Source organism: Branchiostoma lanceolatum, chromosome 7 (assembly GCF_035083965.1).
Source record: "Branchiostoma lanceolatum isolate klBraLanc5 chromosome 7, klBraLanc5.hap2, whole genome shotgun sequence".
Taxonomy (NCBI): Eukaryota; Metazoa; Chordata; class Leptocardii; order Amphioxiformes; family Branchiostomatidae; genus Branchiostoma; species Branchiostoma lanceolatum.
Genome location: NC_089728.1, coordinates 20,876,526 through 20,897,667, shown reverse-complemented (window position 1 = coordinate 20,897,667; position 21,142 = coordinate 20,876,526). Strand labels below are relative to the sequence as shown.

Below are 21,142 nucleotides of genomic sequence, written 5' to 3'. Positions count from 1 at the left end.
TAGCAGAAGAGATCAGACGAGCACAAGAATTGCTCTTGCGGATGGAAAATGAGTCTACAAAAGTCGGACTACATCTTAACACGAAAAAGACCAAGCTGCTGATGGCATATAACCAGTCTGCTCCCATCATGATCAAAACCAGGTCAGGTGACTTAGTTGAGGAGGTAACGAACTTCAAATACCTCGGCTCAAATATGGAAAGTTCTGAAAAAGACGTAGATGTCAGGAAAGCTCTTGCCTGGAGTAGTTAAGCTAAGAAAATTCTGGAAATCAGGGTTGTCGCGGAAAATAAAATTGAAACTTTTTATTGGCACTGTGGAGTCTATTTTGCTATATGGGAGTGAAACATGGACACTCACCAAATCTTCAACAAAAAGGTTAAATGGAACCTATACGCGAATGCTCCGAATGTGCCTTAATATCTCTTGGGAGCAAAAACTCACCAACGAGCAACTGTATCAAGACCTGCCACCAGTTTCAGAGAAAATAAAAGCAAGAAGATTGAAGTTGGCTGCTCATTGCATCAGACATCCTGATATAATAGCCTCCAGACTAGTGCTATGGGAGCCCACAAAAGGGAAAATAAGCCGTGGAAGACCAAAAGGCACCTTTATCGACACGCTAAGAGCTGACACTAACCTTCCTGAAGTGAAGGAAATCAAGTCCCTGATGGAGGATAGGGTGGAGTGGAGGAAGTTTACAAGCTTGGTTTGAGCGGGAGCAGGACCAATGTTAGGAAGTTTGTATAGAAATGACTGAATAGATTGACTTTCAAAATCCGATTTTCGGGGGATCAAACTGCTTTACCTTCCTTTAATGTTGTGGTGACTCCCGTTGTAGTAATTTCAGTTGTTGGGGCTGTGGTGACTTCCGTCGCATTAATTTCAGTTGTTGGAGCTGTAGTGGCTTCCGTCGCATTAATTTCAGTTGTTGGGGCTGTGGTGATTTCCGTTATATAAATTTCAGTTGTTGGGGCTGTGGTTACTTCCGTTGTAGACACTGGAGTTGTTGGCCCTGTGATGACTTCCGTTGTAGTACTAGTACTTAGCGTTGTTGTGGCGGTGGTGACTTCCGTTGTAGACACTAGAGTTGTTGGAGCTGTGGTGACTTCCGTTGTAGCAGCCGGAGTTGTTAGAGCGGTGGTGACTTCCGTTGTGGACACTGGAGTTGTTGGGGCTGTGGTGACATCCGTTGTAGTACTTAGCGTTGTTGGAGCTGTGGTGACTTCCGTTGTAGTACTAGTACTAGTACTTAGCGTTGTTGGGGCTGTGGTGACTTCCGTCGTAGTAATTTCAGTTGTTGGGGCTGTGGTGACTTCCGTAGTAGTAATTTCAGTTGTTGGGGCTGTGGTGACTTCCGTTGTAGTAATTTCAGTTGTTTGAGCTTTGGTGACTTCCGTTGTAGTAATTTCAGTTGTTGGGGCTGTGGTGACTTCCGTTGTAGTAATTTCAGTTGTTGGGGCTGTGGTGACTTCCGTCGTAGTAATTTCAGTTGTTGGGACTGTGGTGATTTCCGCTGTAGTACTAGTACTTAGCGTTGTTGGAGCTGTGGTGACTTTGGTTGTAGACACTGGAGTTGTTGTAGCTGTGGTGACCTCCATTGTAGCAGCCGGAGTTGTTTGGTCTGTGGTGACTTCTGTTGAAGACACTGGAGTTGTTGGAGCTGTGGTGACTTTCGTTGAAGACACTGGAGTTGTTGGGGCTGTGGTGACTTCCGTTGTAGTAATTAAAGTTGTTGGGGATGTGATGACTTCCGTTGTAGTACTTGGAGTTGTTGGGGATGTGGTGACTTCCGTTGTAGTACTTGGAGTTGTTTGGGCTGTGGTGACTTCCGTTGTAGTAATTAAAGTTGTTGGGGATGTGATGACTTTCGTTGTAGACGCTGGAGTTGTTCGGGCTGTGGTGACTTCCGTTGTAGACACCGGAGTTGTTGGAGCTACGGTGACTTCCGTCATGGTAATTTCAGTTGTTGGAGCTGTGGTGACTTCCGTCGTAGTAATTTCAGTTGTTGGAGCTGTGGTGATTTCAGTTGTAGTAATTTGAGTTGTCGTGGCTGTGGTGACTTCCGTTGTAGTACTAGTACTTAGCGTTGTTGGTGCTGTGGTGACTTCCGTTGTAGCAGCCGGAGCTGTTGGAGCTGTGGTGACTTTCGTTGTAGGTACTGGAGTTGTTGGAGCTGTGGTGACCTCCGTTTTAGGTACTGGAGTTGTTAGAGCGGTGGTGATTTCTGTTGTAGGTACTGGAGTTATTGGAGCTGTGGTGACTTCCGTTGTAGCAGCCGGAGTTGTTAGAGCGGTGGTGACTTCCGTTGTGGACACTGGAGTTGTTGGGGCTGTGGTGACATCCGTTGTAGTAATTAAAGTTGTTGGAGCTGTGGTGACTTCCGTTGTAGTACTAGTACTAGTACTTAGCGTTGTTGGGGCTGTGGTGACTTCCGTTGTAGACACTGGAGTTGTTCGAGCTGTGATGACTTTCGTTGTAGGTACTGGAGTTGTTGGAGCTGTGGTGACCTCCGTTTTAGGTACTGGAGTTGTTAGAGCGGTGGTGATTTCTGTTGTAGGTACTGGAGTTATTGGAGCTGTGGTGACTTCCGTTGTAGCAGCCGGAGTTGTTAGAGCGGTGGTGACTTCCGTTGTGGACACTGGAGTTGTTGGGGCTGTGGTGACATCCGTTGTAGTAATTAAAGTTGTTGGAGCTGTGGTGACTTCCGTTGTAGTACTAGTACTAGTACTTAGCGTTGTTGGGGCTGTGGTGACTTCCGTCGTAGTAATTTCAGTTGTTGGGGCTGTGGTGACTTCCGTAGTAGTAATTTCAGTTGTTTGAGCTTTGGTGACTTCCGTTGTAGTAATTTCAGTTGTTGGGGCTGTGGTGACTTCCGTTGTAGTAATTTCAGTTGTTAGAGCGGTGGTGATTTCTGTTGTAGGTACTGGAGTTATTGGAGCTGTGGTGACTTCCGTTGTAGCAGCCGGAGTTGTTAGAGCGGTGGTGACTTCCGTTGTAGACACTGGAGTTGTTGGCCCTGTGATGACTTCCGTTGTAGTACTAGTACTTAGCGTTGTTGTGGCGGTGGTGACTTCCGTTGTAGACACTAGAGTTGTTGGAGCTGTGGTGACTTCCGTTGTAGCAGCCGGAGTTGTTAGAGCGGTGGTGACTTCCGTTGTGGACACTGGAGTTGTTGGGGCTGTGGTGACATCCGTTGTAGTACTTAGCGTTGTTGGAGCTGTGGTGACTTCCGTTGTAGTACTAGTACTAGTACTTAGCGTTGTTGGGGCTGTGGTGACTTCCGTCGTAGTAATTTCAGTTGTTGGGGCTGTGGTGACTTCCGTAGTAGTAATTTCAGTTGTTGGGGCTGTGGTGACTTCCGTTGTAGTAATTTCAGTTGTTTGAGCTTTGGTGACTTCCGTTGTAGTAATTTCAGTTGTTGGGGCTGTGGTGACTTCCGTTGTAGTAATTTCAGTTGTTGGGGCTGTGGTGACTTCCGTCGTAGTAATTTCAGTTGTTGGGACTGTGGTGATTTCCGCTGTAGTACTAGTACTTAGCGTTGTTGGAGCTGTGGTGACTTTGGTTGTAGACACTGGAGTTGTTGTAGCTGTGGTGACCTCCATTGTAGCAGCCGGAGTTGTTTGGTCTGTGGTGACTTCTGTTGAAGACACTGGAGTTGTTGGAGCTGTGGTGACTTTCGTTGAAGACACTGGAGTTGTTGGGGCTGTGGTGACTTCCGTTGTAGTAATTAAAGTTGTTGGGGATGTGATGACTTCCGTTGTAGTACTTGGAGTTGTTGGAAATGTGGTGACTTCCGTTGTAGTACTTGGAGTTGTTTGGGCTGTGGTGACTTCCGTTGTAGTAATTAAAGTTGTTGGGGATGTGATGACTTTCGTTGTAGACGCTGGAGTTGTTCGGGCTGTGGTGACTTCCGTTGTAGACACCGGAGTTGTTGGAGCTACGGTGACTTCCGTCATGGTAATTTCAGTTGTTGGAGCTGTGGTGACTTCCGTCGTAGTAATTTCAGTTGTTGGAGCTGTGGTGATTTCAGTTGTAGTAATTTGAGTTGTCGTGGCTGTGGTGACTTCCGTTGTAGTACTAGTACTTAGCGTTGTTGGTGCTGTGGTGACTTCCGTTGTAGCAGCCGGAGCTGTTGGAGCTGTGGTGACTTTCGTTGTAGGTACTGGAGTTGTTGGAGCTGTGGTGACCTCCGTTTTAGGTACTGGAGTTGTTAGAGCGGTGGTGATTTCTGTTGTAGGTACTGGAGTTATTGGAGCTGTGGTGACTTCCGTTGTAGTAGCCGGAGTTGTTAGAGCGGTGGTGACTTCCGTTGTGGACACTGGAGTTGTTGGGGCTGTGGTGACATCCGTTGTAGTAATTAAAGTTGTTGGAGCTGTGGTGACTTCCGTTGTAGTACTAGTACTAGTACTTAGCGTTGTTGGGGCTGTGGTGACTTCCGTTGTAGACACTGGAGTTGTTCGAGCTGTGATGACTTTCGTTGTAGGTACTGGAGTTGTTGGAGCTGTGGTGACCTCCGTTTTAGGTACTGGAGTTGTTAGAGCGGTGGTGATTTCTGTTGTAGGTACTGGAGTTATTGGAGCTGTGGTGACTTCCGTTGTAGCAGCCGGAGTTGTTAGAGCGGTGGTGACTTCCGTTGTGGACACTGGAGTTGTTGGGGCTGTGGTGACATCCGTTGTAGTAATTAAAGTTGTTGGAGCTGTGGTGACTTCCGTTGTAGTACTAGTACTAGTACTTAGCGTTGTTGGGGCTGTGGTGACTTCCGTCGTAGTAATTTCAGTTGTTGGGGCTGTGGTGACTTCCGTAGTAGTAATTTCAGTTGTTTGAGCTTTGGTGACTTCCGTTGTAGTAATTTCAGTTGTTGGGGCTGTGGTGACTTCCGTTGTAGTAATTTCAGTTGTTGGGGCTGTGGTGACTTCCGTCGTAGTAATTTCAGTTGTTGGGGCTGTGGTGATTTCCGCTGTAGTACTAGTACTTAGCGTTGTTGGAGCTGTGGTGACTTTGGTTGTAGACACTGGAGTTGTTGTAGCTGTGGTGACCTCCATTGTAGCAGCCGGAGTTGTTTGGTCTGTGGTGACTTCTGTTGAAGACACTGGAGTTGTTGGGGCTGTGGTGACTTCCGTTGTAGTAATTAAAGTTGTTGGGGATGTGGTGACTTCCGTTGTAGTACTTGGAGTTGTTGGGGATGTGGTGACTTCCGTTGTAGTACTTGGAGTTGTTTGGGCTGTGGTGACTTCCGTTGTAGTAATTAAAGTTGTTGGGGATGTGATGACTTTCGTTGTAGACGCTGGAGTTGTTCGGGCTGTGGTGACTTCCGTTGTAGACACCGGAGTTGTTGGAGCTACGGTGACTTCCGTCATGGTAATTTCAGTTGTTGGAGCTGTGGTGACTTCCGTCGTAGTAATTTCAGTTGTTGGAGCTGTGGTGATTTCAGTTGTAGTAATTTGAGTTGTCGTGGCTGTGGTGACTTCCGTTGTAGTACTAGTACTTAGCGTTGTTGGTGCTGTGGTGACTTCCGTTGTAGCAGCCGGAGCTGTTGGAGCTGTGATGACTTTCGTTGTAGGTACTGGAGTTGTTGGAGCTGTGGTGACCTCCGTTTTAGGTACTGGAGTTGTTAGAGCGGTGGTGATTTCTGTTGTAGGTACTGGAGTTGTTGGGGCTGTGGTGACTTCCGTTGTAGTAAGTGGAGTTTTTGGAGCTGTGGTGACTTCCGTTGTAGTAAGTGGAGTTGTTGGGGCTGCGATGACTTCCGTTGTGGACACTGGAGTTGTTGTTGGAGCTGTGGTAACTCCCGTTGTAGGATCTGCAGTTTTTGGGGCTGTGGTGAATTCCGTTGTAGTAATTTGAGTTGTCGGAGCTGTAGTGACTTCCATTGTAGTAATTTGAGTTGTTGGAGCTGTGGTGACTTCCATTGTAGTAATTTGAGTTGTTGGAGCTGAGGTGACTCCCGTTGTAGGACCTGGATTTGTTGGAGCTGTGGTGACTTCCGTTGTAGGTACTGGAGTTGTTGGAGCTGTGGTGACTTCTATCGTAGTAATTTGAGTTGTTGGGGCTGTGGTGACATCAGTTGTAGTAATTTGAGTTGTTTGGGCTGTGGTGATTTCCCTTGTAGAAACAGCAGTTGTTGTTGTTCGGGCTGTAGTGACTCCCGTTGTAGGACTTAGAGTTGTTAGAGCTGTGTTGACGTCGGTTGTGGACACTGGATTTGTTTGGGATGTGGTGACTTCCGCTGTGAACTCTGGAGTTGTTGAGGCTGTGGTGACTTCCGTTGTAGTTATTTGAGTTGTTGGGGCTGTGGTGACTTCAGTTGTAGTAATTTGAGTTGTTTGGGCTTTAGTGATTTCCGTTGTAGACACTGGAGTTGTTAAAGGAAGGTAAAGCAGTTTTATGGCCAAAAAAGTGGACATGAATAAAAACTGAAATATTTATGATATTGACATTTACTAACACTGTTAAACATATTTGCGTAATAACTTCATACTTTGAGCTTTTAAAGCCACACAAAACGAGCCTAATGATGATCCCCTTAGTTTCGCGAGGCCACAAAAACCTCAGCGAAATTGCGCAACTCAATCCTTTTTCGCCGTCAGTCTTCGGCAGAGTTCGGCGAGGTTTCGGCAAATTCCGGTGACATGTCTTGCCACTATTGTCCCGTCAAAAAAAACGAGAAAACGTCCGCCTGGGCGACCCCTTGAGTTTTCTACACCAGTCAAGAAAAGGAAGGCTCAGGAGATACTAAAGACGAGTTTTGAGCAACGCATTTGATCAAATCCCCAGAAGCGTTCGGGACGCGTCGGCGAAGTTCGACCGCGCTCGGGAGATTTGTAGAATGGCTGCTCCCCCAGGCGTGCCGATAGCGCGACAATATTCTGTGAGTTCTCACATAACAACGTTGTCGTATTTTTGGATAATGGACGTCGCTATACATTGTGATAGTGTTGCTTGAACTAATCATGTATAGAAATGACTTAATAGATTGACTTTCAAAATCCGATTTTCGAGGGATAAAACTGCTTTACCTTCCTTTATTGTGGTGGTGACTCCCGTCGTAATAATTTCAGTTGTCGGGGCTGTGGTGACTTCCGTTGTGGTAATTTCAGTTGTCGGGGCTGTGGTGACTCCCGTTGTAGTAATTTCAGTTGTCGGGGCTGTGGTGACTTCCGTTGTGGTGATTTCAGTTGTTGGGGCTGTGGTGACTCCCGTTGTAGTAATTTCAGTTGTTGGGGCTGTGGTGACTTCCGTTGTAGAAATTTTAGTTGCTGTGGCTGTGGTGACTTCCGTCGTAGTAATTTCAGTTGTTGAAGCTGTGGTGACTTCCGTTGTAGTAATTTCAGTTGTTGGGGCTGTGGTGACTTCCGTCGTAGTAATTTCAGTTGTCGGGGCTGTGTTAATTCCCGTCGTAGTAATTTCAGTTGTTGGAGCTCTGGCGACTTCCGTTGTAGTAATTTCAGCTGCTGGGGCTGTGATGACTTCCGTCACATTAATTTCAGTTGTTGGAGCTGTGGTGACTGCCGTTGTAGTTATTTCAGTTGTTGGAGCTGTGGTGACTTCCGTTGTAGTTATTTCAGTTGTTGGAGCTGTGGTGACTTCCGTCGTAGTAATTTGAGTTTTTGGGGCTGTGATGTCTTCCGTTGTAGTAATTTCAGTTGTTGGAGCTGTGGTGACTTCCGTCGTAGTAATTTTAGTAATCGGGGCTGTGGTGACTTCCGTTGTAGTAATTTCAGTTGTCGGGGCTGTGGTAAATTCCGTCGTAGTAATTTCAGTTGTCGGTGCTGTGGTGATTTCCGTCGCAGTAATTTCAGTTGTTGGAGCTGTGGTGACTTCCGTTGTAGTAATTTCAGCTGCTGGGGCTGTGATGACTTCCGTCGCATTAATTTCAGTTGTTGGAGCTGTGGTGACTTCCGTCGTAGTAATTTCAGTTGTTGGAGCTGTGGTGACTTCCGTCGTAGTAATTTCAGTTGTTGGAGCTGTGGTGACTTCCGTCGTAGTAATTTCAGTAATCGGGGCTGTGGTGACTTCCGTTGTAGTAATTTCAGTTGTCGGGGCTGTGGTGACTTCCGTTGTATTAATTTTAGTTGTCGGGGCTGTGGTGACTCCCGTTGTAGTAATTTCAGTTGTTGGGGCTGTGGTGACTTCCGTTGTAGTAATTTCAGTTGTTGGGGCTGTGGTGACTACCGTCGTAGCAATTTCAGTTGTTGGGGCTGTGATGACTTCCGTCGTAGTAATTTCAGTTGTCGGTGCTGTGGTGATTTCCGTCGCAGTAATTTCAGTTGTTGGAGCTGTGGTGACCATCGTTGTAGTAATTTCAGCTGCTGGGGCTGTGATGACTTCCGTCGCATTAATTTTAGTTGTCGGGGCTGTGGTGACTCCCGTTGTAGTAATTTCAGTTGTTGGAGCTGTGGTGACTTCCGTCGTAGTAATTTCAGTTGTTGGAGCTGTGGTGACTTCCGTCGTAGTAATTTCAGTTGTTGGAGCTGTGGTGACTTCCGTCGTAGTAATTTCAGTTGTTGGGGCTGTGGTGACTTCCGTCGCATTAATTTCAGTTGTTGGAGCTGTGGTGATTTCCGTCGTAGTAATTTCAGTTGTTGGGGCTGTGGTGACTTCCGTTGTAGTAAATTCAGTTGTTGGAGCTGTGGTGACTTCCGTTCTAGTAATTTCAGTTGTTGGGGCTGTGGTGACTTCCGTTCTAGTAATTTCAGTCGTCAGGGCTGTGGTGACTTCCGTCGTAGTAATTTCAGATGTTGGAGCTGTGGTGACTTCCGTTGTATTAATTTCAGTTGTTGGAACTGTGATGACTTCCGTCGTATTAATTTCAGTTGTTGGATCTGTGGTGACTTCCGTTGTAGTAATTTCAGTTGTCGGGGCTGTGGTGACTTCCGTTGTAGTAATTTCAGTTGTTGGGGCTGTGATGACTTCCGTCGTAGTAATTTCAGTTGTTGGAGCTGTGGTGACTTCCGTTTTAGTAATTTCAGTTGTTGGGGCTGTGGTGACTCCCGTCGTAGTAATTTCAGTTGTTGGGGCTGTGGTGACTTCCGTTGTTGTAATTTCAGTTGTCGGGGCTGTGGTGACTTCCGTTGTATTTATTTCAGTTGTCGGGGCTGTGGTGACTTCCGTTGTAGTAATTTCAGTTGTCGGGGCTGTGGTAACTTCCGTCGTAGTAATATCAGTTGTTGGTGCTGTGGTGCCTTTCGTCGGAGTAATTTCAGTTGTCGGGGCTGTGGTGACTTCCGTTGTAGTAATTTCAGTTGTCGGGGCTGTGGTAAATTCTGTCGTAGTAATTTCAGTTGTCGGGGCTGTGGTGACTTCCGTTGTAGTAATTTCAGATGTTTGAGCTGTGGTGACTTCCGTTGAAGTAATTTCAGTTGTTGGAACTGTGATGACTTCCTTCGTAGTAATTTCAGTTGTCGGGGCTGTGTTGACTTCCCTCGTAGTAATTTCAGTTGTTGGTGCTGTGGTGACATCCGTCGTAGTAATTTCAGTTGTTTGAGCTGTGGTGACTTCCGTTTTAGTAATTTCAGTTGTCGGGGCTGTGGTAAATTCCGTCGTAGTAATTTCAGTTGTTGGGGCTGTGGTGACTTCCGTTTTAGTAATTTCAGTTGTCGGGGCTGTGGTGACTTCCGTCGTAGTAATTTCAGTTGTTGGGGCTGTGGTGACTTCCGTCGTAGACACTGGAGTTGATTCGGCTGTAGTGACTTCTGTTGAAGACACTGGAGTTGTTGGGGCTGCGGTGACTCCCGTTGTAGTATTCGGAGTTGTTGGAGCTGCAGTGACTTCCAATGTAGTAATTTCAGTTGTTGGAGCCGTGGTTATTTCAGTTCTAGGACCTGGAGTTGTTGGAGCTGTGGTGATTTCTGTTGTAGACACTGGAGTTGTTGGGGCTGTGGTGATTTCCGTTGTAGGCACTGGAGATGTTGGAGCTGTGGTGACTTCCGTTGTAGACACTGGAGTTGTTGGGGCTGTGGTGATTTCCGTTGTAGGCACTGGAGATGTTGGAGCTGTGGTGACTTCCGTTGTAGACACTGGAGTTGTTGGAGCTGTGGTGAGTTCCGTTGTAATCACTGGAGTTGTTGGAGCTGTGGTGACTTCCGTTGTAGACACCGGAGATGTTGGGGCTGTGGTGACTTCAGTTGTAGACACCGGAGATGTTGGAGCTGTGGTGACTTCCGTTGTAGACACCGGAGTTGTTGGAGCTGTGGTGACTTCCGTTGTAGACACCTGAGATGTTCGGGCTGTGCTGACTTCCGTTGTAGACACCGGAGTTGTTGGGGCTGTGGTGACTTCCGTTGTAGACATCGGAGATGTTGGGGCTGTGGTGACTTCCGTTGTATACACCGGAGATGTTGGGGCTGTGGTGACTTCCGTTGTAGTATTTGGAGTTGTTGGAGCTGTGGTGCCTTCATTTTTAGACACCGGAGATGTTGGGGCTGTGGTGACTTCCGTTGTAGACACCGGAGTTGACGGGGCTGTGGTGACTTCCGTTGTAGACACTAGAGATGTTGGGGCTGTGGTGCCTTCAGTTCTAGACACCGGAGATGTTGGGGCTGTGGTGACTTCAGTTGTAGTATTTGGAATTGTTGGGGCTGTGGTGATTTCAGTTGAAGAAGCTGGAGTTTTTGAAGCTGTGGTGACTTCCAATGTAGACACTGGAGTTGTTGGAGCTGTAGCGACTTCCGTTCTAGTAATTGGAGTTGTTGGGGCTGTGGTGACTTCCGTGGTAGTAATTTCAGTTGTTGGAGCTGCGGTGACTTCCGTTGTAGGTCCTGGAGGTGTTAGGGCTGTGGTGACTTCCGTTGTAGTAATTTGAGTTATTTGGGCTTTGTTGACTTTCGTTGTTGACACTGGAGTTGTTGGAGGTGTAGCGACTTCCGTTGTAGTAATTTGAGTTGTTGAGGCTTTGGTGACTTCCGTTGTAGTGAATTGACTTGTTGGGGCTGTGGTGACTTCCGTTGAAGTAACTTTAGTTGTTGGAGCTGTGGTGACTTCCGTTGTAGTAATTGGAGTTGTTGGAGCTGTGGTGACTTCCTTTGTAGGCACTGGAGTTGTTGGAGCTGTGGTGACTTTCGTTTTAGTAAGTGGAGTTGTTGGAGCTGTGGTGACTTCCATTGTATGCACCGGAGTTGTTGGAGCTGTGGTGACTTTCGTTGTAGGCACTGGAGTTGTTGGGGCTGTGGTGACTGCCGTTGTATGCAACGGAGTTGTTGGAGCTGTGGTGACTTTCGTTGTAGGCACTGGAGTTGTTGGGGCTGTGGTGACTTCCGTTGTAGGCACTGGAGTTGTTGGAGCTGTGGTGACTTCAGTTTTAGGTACTAGAGGTGTTGGAGCTGTGGTGACTTCAGTTGTAGGTACTAGAGTTGTTGGAGCTCTGGTGACTTTAGTTGAAGGAAACGGAGCTGTTGGAGCTGTGGTGACTTCCGTTGTAGACACTTGGGTTGTTGGGGCTGTGGTGACTTCCGTTGTAGGCACTGGAGTTGTTGGAGCTGTGGTGACTTCCGTTGTATGCCCCGGAGTTGTTGGAGCTGTGGTGACTTTTGTTGTAGGCACTGGAGTTGTTGGAGCTGTTGTGACTTTCGTTTTAGGCAATGGAGTTGTTGGGGCTGTGGTGACTTCCGTTGTAGGCACTGGAGTTGTTGGAGCAATGGTGACTTCAGTTGTAGGTACTAGAGTTGTTGGAGCTGTGGTGACTTCAGTTGTAGGTACTAGAGTTGTTGGAGCTGTGGTGTCTTCCGTTGTAGCAAGTGGAATTGTTTGGGCTGTGATGACTTCAGTTGTAGGTACTAGAGTTGTTGGAACTATGGTGACTTCTGTTGTAGGCACGATGGCTGTTGGAGCTGTGGTGACTTCAGTTGTAGGTACTAGAGTTGTTGGAGCTGTGGTGACTTCAGTTGTAGGTACTAGAGTTGTTTGAGCTGTGGTGACTTCCGTTGTAGGCACTAGAGTTGTTGGAGCTGTGGTGACGTCAGTTGTAGGTAGCAGAGTTGTTTGGGCTGTGATGACTTCAGTTGTAGGTACTAGAGTTGTTGGAACTATGGTGACTTCCGTTGTAGGCACTAGAGCTGTTGGAGCTGTGGTGACTTCAGTTGTAGGTACTAGAGTTGTTGGAGCTGTGGTGACGTCAGTTGTAGCAAGTGGAGTTGTTTGGGCTGTGATGTCTTCAGTTGTAGGTACTAGAGTTCGTGGAACTATGTTTACTTCCGTTGTAGGCACTAGAGCTGTTGGAGCTGTGGTGAATTCCGTTATAGATACTGGAGCTGTTGGAGCTGTCACAGTGGTGACTTCCGTTGTAGGAACTAGAGTTGTTGGAGCTGTGGTGACTTCCGTTGTAGGCACTGGAGTTGTTGGAGCTGTGGTAACTTCCGTTGTAGGCACTGGAGCTGTTGGAGCTGTGGTGACTGCCGTTGTAGGCACTGCAGTTGTTGGGGCTGTGGTGACTTCCGTTGTAGATACTGGAGTTGTTGGAGCTGTCGTTACTTCTGTTGTAATAAGTGGAGTTGTTGAGGCTGCAGTGACTTCCGTTGTTGTAAGTAGAGTTGTTGGAGTTGCGGTGACGTTCGTTGAAGGCACTAGAGTTGTTGAGGCTGCAGTGACTTCCGTTGTAGGCACTAGAGTTGTTGGAGCTGCGGTGACGTTCGTTGTAGGCACTGGAGTTGTTCGGGCTGTGGTGACTTCAACTGTAGGCAATACAGTTTTTGGAACTATGGTGACTTCCGTTGTTGTAAGTGGAGTTGTTGGAGCTGTAGTGACTTCCGTTGTTGTAAGTGGAGTTGTTGGAGCTGTGGTGACTTCAGTTGTAGGCACTAGAGTTGTTGTTGCTGAAGTGTCTTCTGTTGTATTAAGTGGAGTTGTTTGGGCTGTGGTGACTTCCGTTGTAGACACTGGAGTTTTCGGAGCTTTGGTGACTTCCGTTGTAGGCACTGGAGTTACTGGGGCTGTGGGGTATTCCGTTATTGTAAGTGGAGTTGTTTGGGCTGTAATGACTTCCGTTGTAGGCACTAGAGTTGTTTGAGTTGTGGTGACTTTCGTTGTAGGCACTGGAGTTGATGCAGTTGTGATGACTTCCGTTGTAGGCACTGGAGTTGTTGGAGCTGTGGTGACTTCCGTTGTTGGCAATAGAGTTGTTGGGGCTGTGGTGACTTCCGTTGTTGTAAGTGGAGTTGTTCGGGCTGTGGTGACTTCCGTTGTCGGCACTGGAGTAATTGGGGCTGTGGTAACGTTCGTTGTAGTAAGTGGAGTTGTTGGAGCTGTGGTGACTTCTGTTTTAGACACTCGAGTTGTTGGAGCTGTGGTGACTTCCGTTGTAGGCACTGGAGCTGTTTGAGCTGTGGTGACTTCCGTTAAAGTAAGTGGAGTTGTTGGAGCTGTGGTGATTTCCTTTGTGGACACTGGAGTTGATGTAGCTGTCGTAACTTCCGTTTTAGTAAGTGGAGTTGTTGGAGATGTGGTTACTTCCGTTGTAGGCACTAGAGTTGTTGGAGCTGCGGTGATTTCCGTTCTAGACACTGGAGTTGTTGGGGCTGTAGTGTCTTCTGTTGTATTAAGTGGATTTGTTTGGGCTGTGGTGACTTCTGTTGTTGTAAGTGGAGTTGTTGGAGCTGTGGTGACTTCCTTTGTAGACACTGGAGTTGATGTAGCTGTCGTAACTTCCGTTGTAGTAAGTGGAGTTGTTGGAGCTGTGGTGACTTCTGTTTTAGACACTTGAGTAGTTGGAGCTGTGGTGACTTCCGTTGTAGTAAGTCGAGTTGTTGGGGCTGTGGTAACTCCCGTTGTAGGTACTAGAGTTGTTTGGGCTGTGGTGACTTCAGTTGTAGGCAGTAGAATTGTTGGAGCTGTGGTGACTTCCGTTGTAGGCACTGCAGTTGTTGGAGGTGTGGTGACTTCCGTTGTAGACACTGGAGTTGTTGTAGCTGTGGTAACTCCCGTTCTGGACGCTGGAGTTGTTGGGGCTGTGGTGACTTCCGTTGTTGTAAGTGGAGTTGTTTGGGCTTTGCTGACTTCCGTTGTAGATACTGAAATTGTTGGAGCTGTCGTAACTTCCGTTGTAGTAAGTGGAGTTGTTGAGGCTGCATTGACTTCAGTTGTAGGCACTAGAGTTGTTGGAGCTGCGGTGACGTCCGTTGTAGGCACGAGTGTTGTTGGGGTTGTGGTGACTTCAGTTGTAGGCACTAGAGTTGTTGGAACTATGGTGACTTCCGTTGTAGGCACTAGAATTGGTGGAGCTGTGGTGACTTCAGTTGTAGACACTGGAGTATTTGGAGCTGTCGTAACTTCGGTTGTAGTTAGTGGACTTGTTGGGGCTGTGGTGACTTCAGTTGTAGGCACTAGAGTTGTTGGAGCTGCGGTGACTTCCGTTCTAGACACTGGAGTTGTTGTGGCTGTAGTGTCTTCTGTTTTAGACACTTGAGTTGTTGGAGCTGTGGTGACTTCTGTTATATTAAGTGGAGTTGTTGGGGCTGTGTTAACTTCCGTTGTTGTAAGTTGAGTTGTTTGGGCTGTGGTGACTTCCGTTGTAGACACTGGAGTTATTGGGGCTGTGGTGACTTCCGTTATTGTAAGTGGAGTTGTTTGGGCTGTGGTGACTTCTGTTATAGGCACTACAGTTGTTTGAGGTGTGGTGACTTCCGTTGTAGGCACTGGAGTTATTGGAGCTGTGATGACTTCCGTTGTAGTAAGTGGAGTTGTTGGGGTTGTGGTAACACCCGTTGTAGGCACTGGAGATGTTTGAGCTGTAGTGACTTCCGTTGAAGTAAGTGGAGTTGTTGGAGCTGTGTTGACTTCCTTTGTAGACACTAGAGTTGATGTAGTTGTCGTTCCTACCGCTGTAGTAAGTGGAGTTGTTGTTGCTGTGGTGACTTCCGTTGTAATGAGTGGAGTTGTTGGAACTGTGGTGACTTCCATTGAAGTAAGTGGAGTTGTTGGAGCTGTGGTGACTTCCGTTGTAGGCACTGGAGTTGTTGGGGCTGTGGTGACTTCTGTTGTAGTATGTGGAGTTGTTTGAGCTGCGGTGACTTTCGTTGTTTTAAGTGGAGTTGTTGGGTCTGTAGTGACTTCCGTTGTTGTAAGTGGAGTTGTTTGGGCTGTGGTGACTTCCGTTGTAGGCACTGGAGTTGTTTGAGCTGCGGGGACTTTCGTTGTTTTAAGTGGAGTTGTTTGGTCTGTAGTGACTTCCGTTGTTGTAAGTGGAGTTGTTTGGGCTGTGCTGACTTCCGTTGTAGGCACTGGAGTTGTTGGAGCTGTGGTGACTTCTGTTGTAGTAATTGGAGTTGTTAGGGCTGTGGTGACTTCCGTTGTTGTAAGTGGAGTTGTTTGGGCTGTGGTGACTTCTGTTTTAGACACTGGAGTTGTTTGAGCTGTGGTGACTTCCGTTGTAGGCGCTGGAGTTGTTGGGGCGGTGGTGAATTCCGTTGTAGTAAGTGGAGTTCTTGTGGCTTTGGTGACTTCCGTTGTAGACACTGGAGTTGTTGGGGCTGTGGTAACTTCCGTTGTAGTAAGTGGAGTTGTTGGAACTGTGTTGACTTTCATTGAAGTAAGTGGAGTTGTTGGAGCTGTGGTGTCTTCCGTTGTAGGCACTGGAGTTGTTGGGGCTGTTGTGACGTCCGTTGTAGTAAGTGGAGTTGTTGGACCTGTGGTGACTTCCGTTGCCGTTAGTGGAGTTGTTGGAGCCGTGGTGACATCCGTTGTAGTAAGTGGAGTTGTTGGAGTTGTGGTGACTTCCGTTGTAGTAGGTGGAGTTGTTGGAGCTGTGGTGATTTCCGTTGTAGTAAGTGGAGTTGTTGGAGCTGTGGTGACTTCCGTTGTAGTAAGTGGAGTTGTTGGAGCCGTGGTGACATCCGTTGTAGTAAGAGGAGTTGTTGGAGCTGTGGTGACTTCCGTTGTAGTAAGTGGAGTTGTTTGAGCTGTGGTGACTTCCGTTGTAGTAAGTGGAGTTGTTGGAGCTGTGGTGATTTCCGTTGTAGTAAGTGGAGTTGTTGGAGCTGTGGTGACTTCCGTTGTAGTAAGTGGAGTTGTTGGAGCTGTGGTTACTTCCGTTGTAGTAAGTGGAGTTGTTGGAGCCGTGGTGACATCCGTTGTAGTAAGTTGAGTTGTTGGAGCTGTGGTGATTTCCGTTGTAGTAAGTGTTGTTGTTGGAGCTGTGGTGACTTCCGTTGTAGTAAGTGGAGTTGTTGGAGCTGTGGTGACTTCCGTTGTAGTAAGTGGAGTTGTTGGAGCTGTGGTGACTTCCGTTGTAGTAAGTGGAGTTGTTGGAGCTGTGGTGACTTCCGTTGTAGTAAGTGGAGTTGTTGGAGCTGTGGTTACTTCCGTTGTAGTAAGTGGAGTTGTTGGAGCCGTGGTGACATCCGTTATAGTAAGTTGAGTTGTTGGAGCTGTGGTGATTTCCGTTGTAGTAAGTGGAGTTGTTGGAGCCGTGGTGACATCCGTTGTAGTAAGTGGAGTTGTTGGAGCCGTGGTGACATCCGTTGTAGTAAGTGGAGTTGTTGGAGCTGTGGTGACTTCCGTTGTAGTAAGTGGATTTGTTGGAGCTGTGGTGAATTCCGTTGTGGTAAGTCGAGTTGTTGGAGCTGTGGTGACTTCCGTTGTAGTAAGTGGAGTTGTTGGAGCTGTGGTGAATTCCGTTGTGGTAAGTCGAGTTGTTGGAGCTGTGGTGAATTCCGTTGTAGGAAATTGAGTTGTTGGACATATGGTGACTGTCCTTTTTGCCATCGTCGTTATTGATCCAAAGGCTGGGGCCCTCAAAGTTGGACATACGATGGCTATAAGGCAAAATGTAAAGGACAGTTGTGTCAATTCTGTTTGTTTTTTTGGTTTTTAAAAAAATCAATTCGTAAGAGCCTGATGTTGTCTGCAGATTAAGATATGTACTTTGTCTTCACATAAACCTACGCATCAGGTTCTGTAGTTACATTGTACTGATGATATGTCGGAAATCTGTTTGCCAGCGTTTTTACAATGATGAAATGTCGTTTTGATGTCAGAAACGTCCGTTATGACAATGTTTCATTCAACCCAATCAGAAAATGAGCAAAAATATTTTCATATTGCATCTGTTCTGAAGTTTTGACTGATTGAAGTCCCGTCATACAATAATATCTACTAACATAATTCCACTAGCCAGGGTACATAATTCCGCCAGCCTGAAAAGATACGCCCAAACAGATCTTCAACCCAGCGTCCCCCAGTATAACGCAGTCCTGTGTATCTAAACTGTTCTTACCTGGGGGTGCTGCACTAAAGATCTCTCAACCCACTGTTTTGTGGCGGATTTATGTAACCCGGTGGATTAATGTAAAGGGAGGTTACACGTGTTCGTTCGGGCTTTATTGTTGTTTTTGAAGATTAATGTGCGTCTGCCAATAACAAGAAAGGCTTACAGTACGTACGTTTGCATGTGGGAATACCCGCACTCCAGACACCGTTCACAAGGCAGGTTAGTCTGTTCATGCCGACCAGGCTGTATCCCGGGTTACAAGTAAACGTCACCTGGTCCTCATACCGCCGTCTGCCTGTGGGGCTCAGCGCTCCGTTCAGTGGCACTGTCAGAGCAGGGCATCGCACGTCTGACAATGAAGAATACAAACAATGAGTTTGATAATAATGCATTCCCTCTGACTCATAGCTTGTTTGACAAACATGACCCAAAATTCAATCAGTAGATAATCCATGAGACTGAGTGTTGACATTTTTTAAAGAATAATCGTTTTGACTTTGACAAAGATATATGAAGTATACTCCATGGACAACCAAAAAAAAAAAAAAAATTCTGATTTAATTCTGTTTTCAGGGCATTAAAATTCTGTGTCATTGATTTGTTTAAATAAAGTACTCACCCAAAAGAGATGGAATAGTCCGGGAGACCCCTGTAAAATGAAAAAGCATATAAACTTTGTATGTAAAGAGATTCTTTTCAGACGACAATAATCACGCCATGACTGTAATTGTCATTCACATGTATGTTGCCCCTGGCCAGTACCCTTACAAGGTTGGCGGCGGGTTTGGACCAGTCAGGCGACGCGATAATCATTTGGTTTAGACCAGTCAGGCCACGCGATAATCATTCACAACCATTACATGACCTACTCCCAACCGACCCCGATGGTCTCCAGCCCGAGCACAACAAGCTCGACTTTTAGCCGCAGACTACCGACTCCCTCCCGACTGATAAACAACCGATTGTCAACTCTCTGATGTATTGAGGTAGACATAGTCTTTGCCTGACGTATGTGACCGCGCCCTTACACAATCTCTCGTTGCCAGGGGCTATTGGGCCTGAGCAGTAGCGTGGTTTAGTCAGGCTACGAGAGATCAATTGGGGTCAGCTTCAACATGGCTTCTACGGTTTTGCTGTGGGTGCGTGCCGGCTGTGTGAAGGTAGAAGGTTGGCACACGACCTGGCAGTTAAATGTAGTTAGTGAATAGGAAAGATCCGTCTTTGTGGTGAGTCGTGGATAGGTTGGAAATATGTTGGGAAGAAGGGTTGTGCCAGGGTTGAGAGTCAGATTCTACTCCCAACCACGCCAACCACGACCACTGCTGAAGTACTCGCAACCAGTCCCAAACCATTCAAAACCTCTCATTCACCCCCAACCACTCCCGAATGTGTCGAGTATTCTGCAACATTCAGCTGGCGCCGCCGACCAGTAGCCAACCAACTACAAACCAACCTTGCTCCCCACCTACGGCCAACCATGGTCTGGGGAAAGTTGGTAGTGGTCGGGAGGCCATTGTTGGCTATGTGTGACAGGAGCAGTTACCGAGTCTTTTAACACAGGGTGCAAGACTTGAGAAAGCTTGTAGCTTAGAAAGTCAGCCAAGGGGGCAAATAGTGCTGGTATCAATCAAGGGGGCGCCGTATAAATATACCTGGTACTGCCTGTCACGCGTTAGACGTCACGCCCTCGGGCACACCACTCATTTTCTTTGATAGAGTCTCAAAATCTGTGTTTCCACCTTAGAACAGGCTACAGACTACATGAACCATGAGCACCAAGTTTTATACAGCTAGATACATGACGGGATTTAGTAATGTTGGCGAAAAGGTGTTCAGAGGCACATTAGTACTTACCCAAGTTAAAAATAGCCGTCATTAACGCGACCACTATCCGCAGGGAAAACTGCATTGTGTAGTGGAACAACAGACCAGCTTGAAGTTCGTCTTCTCAAGAGAATCCGTCGCACGACGTGAAGATTTAAGTCCTAGCCAACAGGAGAGGCTTTCTCTCCAGACTTCTACTCACACACGGACAGTTTCTTCTTCCGTGGAGGTGAACGGGCAAACCCACTGTGGGCGCGCCGTTGCTTCGTGATCTCTCAAAATTACCTGGCTAAAATTATCTTTTATCAAGGTCTTTTTCTAAAGGTCGCGGGTGGGTCGCATAACTTCGTACAGCGTGTGTCGAGAACAACGTTCGTATCTGCAGGGTCATCGTCCTTAATATGTGTGTTGTTTGTGTGTGTGTACATATTTTCTTTTCAATAAATTCAAGTATTTTGACGTTCTAGCGTCACCAACATTAAGGTAATACTTCCATTATACGTGCACGTGATCGACGTTTTTAAAACAATCCACACGCGTCGTGTGAAACTCTAATAACGACTGTCTCTTTTAATCCATTGCGAGCCATTCTTTATTTCCTCCCGGAAAGACCAAAATGTGTACTCTCCAAGCAGAGGAGGGGTTCCGGCTGATTTTTGACGTGTTTTTATGCGTTTTGACGGGCTTTCTACTTTGTCATTATTTTTTCTCTAATAAATGACAAAGTATAGAAAGCCAGACAAAAATTTCTAAAAACACGTCAAAAACCTGCCGGAACTCCTCCTCTGCTTGGAGAGTATCAAATTTGCAATTTGACGCTCGTTTTGGACACTTTCCTCGCCCGGGGTTCTACCTGTTCTGGTCAGGTCGTTGACTCCGGTCCGGCTACCATATTTGGAGCGTGGCCACAGGCAATGGGCGTTGCCTTTAAACTACGATGGCCCACACGGACAAAGTGGATCAATAGATCAGCATGCTAAACACGTTATTGAAAATTACATTCTACAACTTTACCCTCGTTTTTCACACAAAGCTTAGCCTAAAACATATTGAGACATACTTGTAAATAATTCAAAATAGTATGCACACCCTGATTCTCGTGTATAAAGCACCTTTCCTCTTTTTTTGTGATTATCAAATGCCCGTAACACCTACTCTTTGTGGTTATGTTTCTTACGATCTTCATATATGTTGCCCCGACACCGGAAGGGTCATCTGCATACCAGAGTCACGTCCCCTGCAGAGCGTTCCGTAATGAATTACACTACAGAAAAGTATTACCAATAATTAAATATTTATTTGTACGATCGATGTCCATTCCTTGATGCATATTTCAATACCGGTATGTTGAATACAGATCTGGCACACTACGGGTTGTCTTAATATCAAGGCAACCTGACACCAATGACTGAAAACACCCGCAATTTACATCCAGCAGGTTAGAATTAAGTATTTGAATTGTCTCAGCCACATCTTCTCCACTTAACATATATGCTAAGACTACGACATGAAATTCTTCTTCTGAAAACGTCTTGAGGCATCAAATGACTCTGTTAATTGTACAATCAGCTGTATAAAGGCATTGGGAATGTCAGAAGTACATCATTGACATCTGCACCATTCGATAGCAAACACCTAATATTTTGCCTCTTTCCCTTCTCTAAGTTATACTACCAGCACCTTCAGATGTCACTGGGCTTCTCTACACCAAATAAATTACTTATTAGTTTATAAATTAGTTATGTCATACCTTAAATCTAACTAATTCAAATTAAATTAGCACAAGTTGAGCCCCTTACTGTGATAATTAATGAATAACTCCAGTGGTATATTGGACAGGGCTACACTCACTCCAACGAGCTCTCTCTAAACCATTCCTTGGTTTTGCCTCTCCAAACCTACACTTATAAAAGAGAACTAACATCTATATACTAGTAAAAAGCAAGTCATGAAGTCAATCCAAATCTATGAAGGAAATCTAAGCAATGAACAACTAAGTTGGTGACGCCTTATTAGGAATTGCCACTATCAGGAGAAACCACTAGGATTTGGTGTAGGTCAGGTGCAGTACGTGATTTGGGATAGGCCAGGTACAGTACGTGATTTGGGATAGGTCAGG

At 46.5% G+C, this 21,142-nt stretch overlaps 2 protein-coding genes across 2 annotated transcripts in view; one reads left to right on the top strand and one right to left on the bottom strand.

The window, feature by feature from the left end:
• The window catches only part of LOC136438104 (fibrillin-2-like), a 64,185-nt gene that overhangs the window by 31,818 nt on the left and 11,225 nt on the right, over positions 1-21,142 (top strand). The window lies entirely within an intron of this gene.
• Positions 1,524-19,299, bottom strand: LOC136438282 (mucin-2-like). The gene is made up of 11 exons (XM_066433046.1): positions 19,054-19,299; positions 17,819-17,848; positions 17,372-17,548; positions 16,290-16,744; positions 16,017-16,084; positions 15,627-15,850; positions 9,185-15,577; positions 4,975-6,354; positions 3,535-4,659; positions 1,881-3,165; positions 1,524-1,818 (listed from the first exon to the last, which is right to left on the bottom strand). Exons 1-11 carry the CDS (start codon positions 19,106-19,108, stop codon positions 1,524-1,526), a joined length of 11,487 nt encoding a protein of 3,828 aa, XP_066289143.1. The 5' UTR covers positions 19,109-19,299.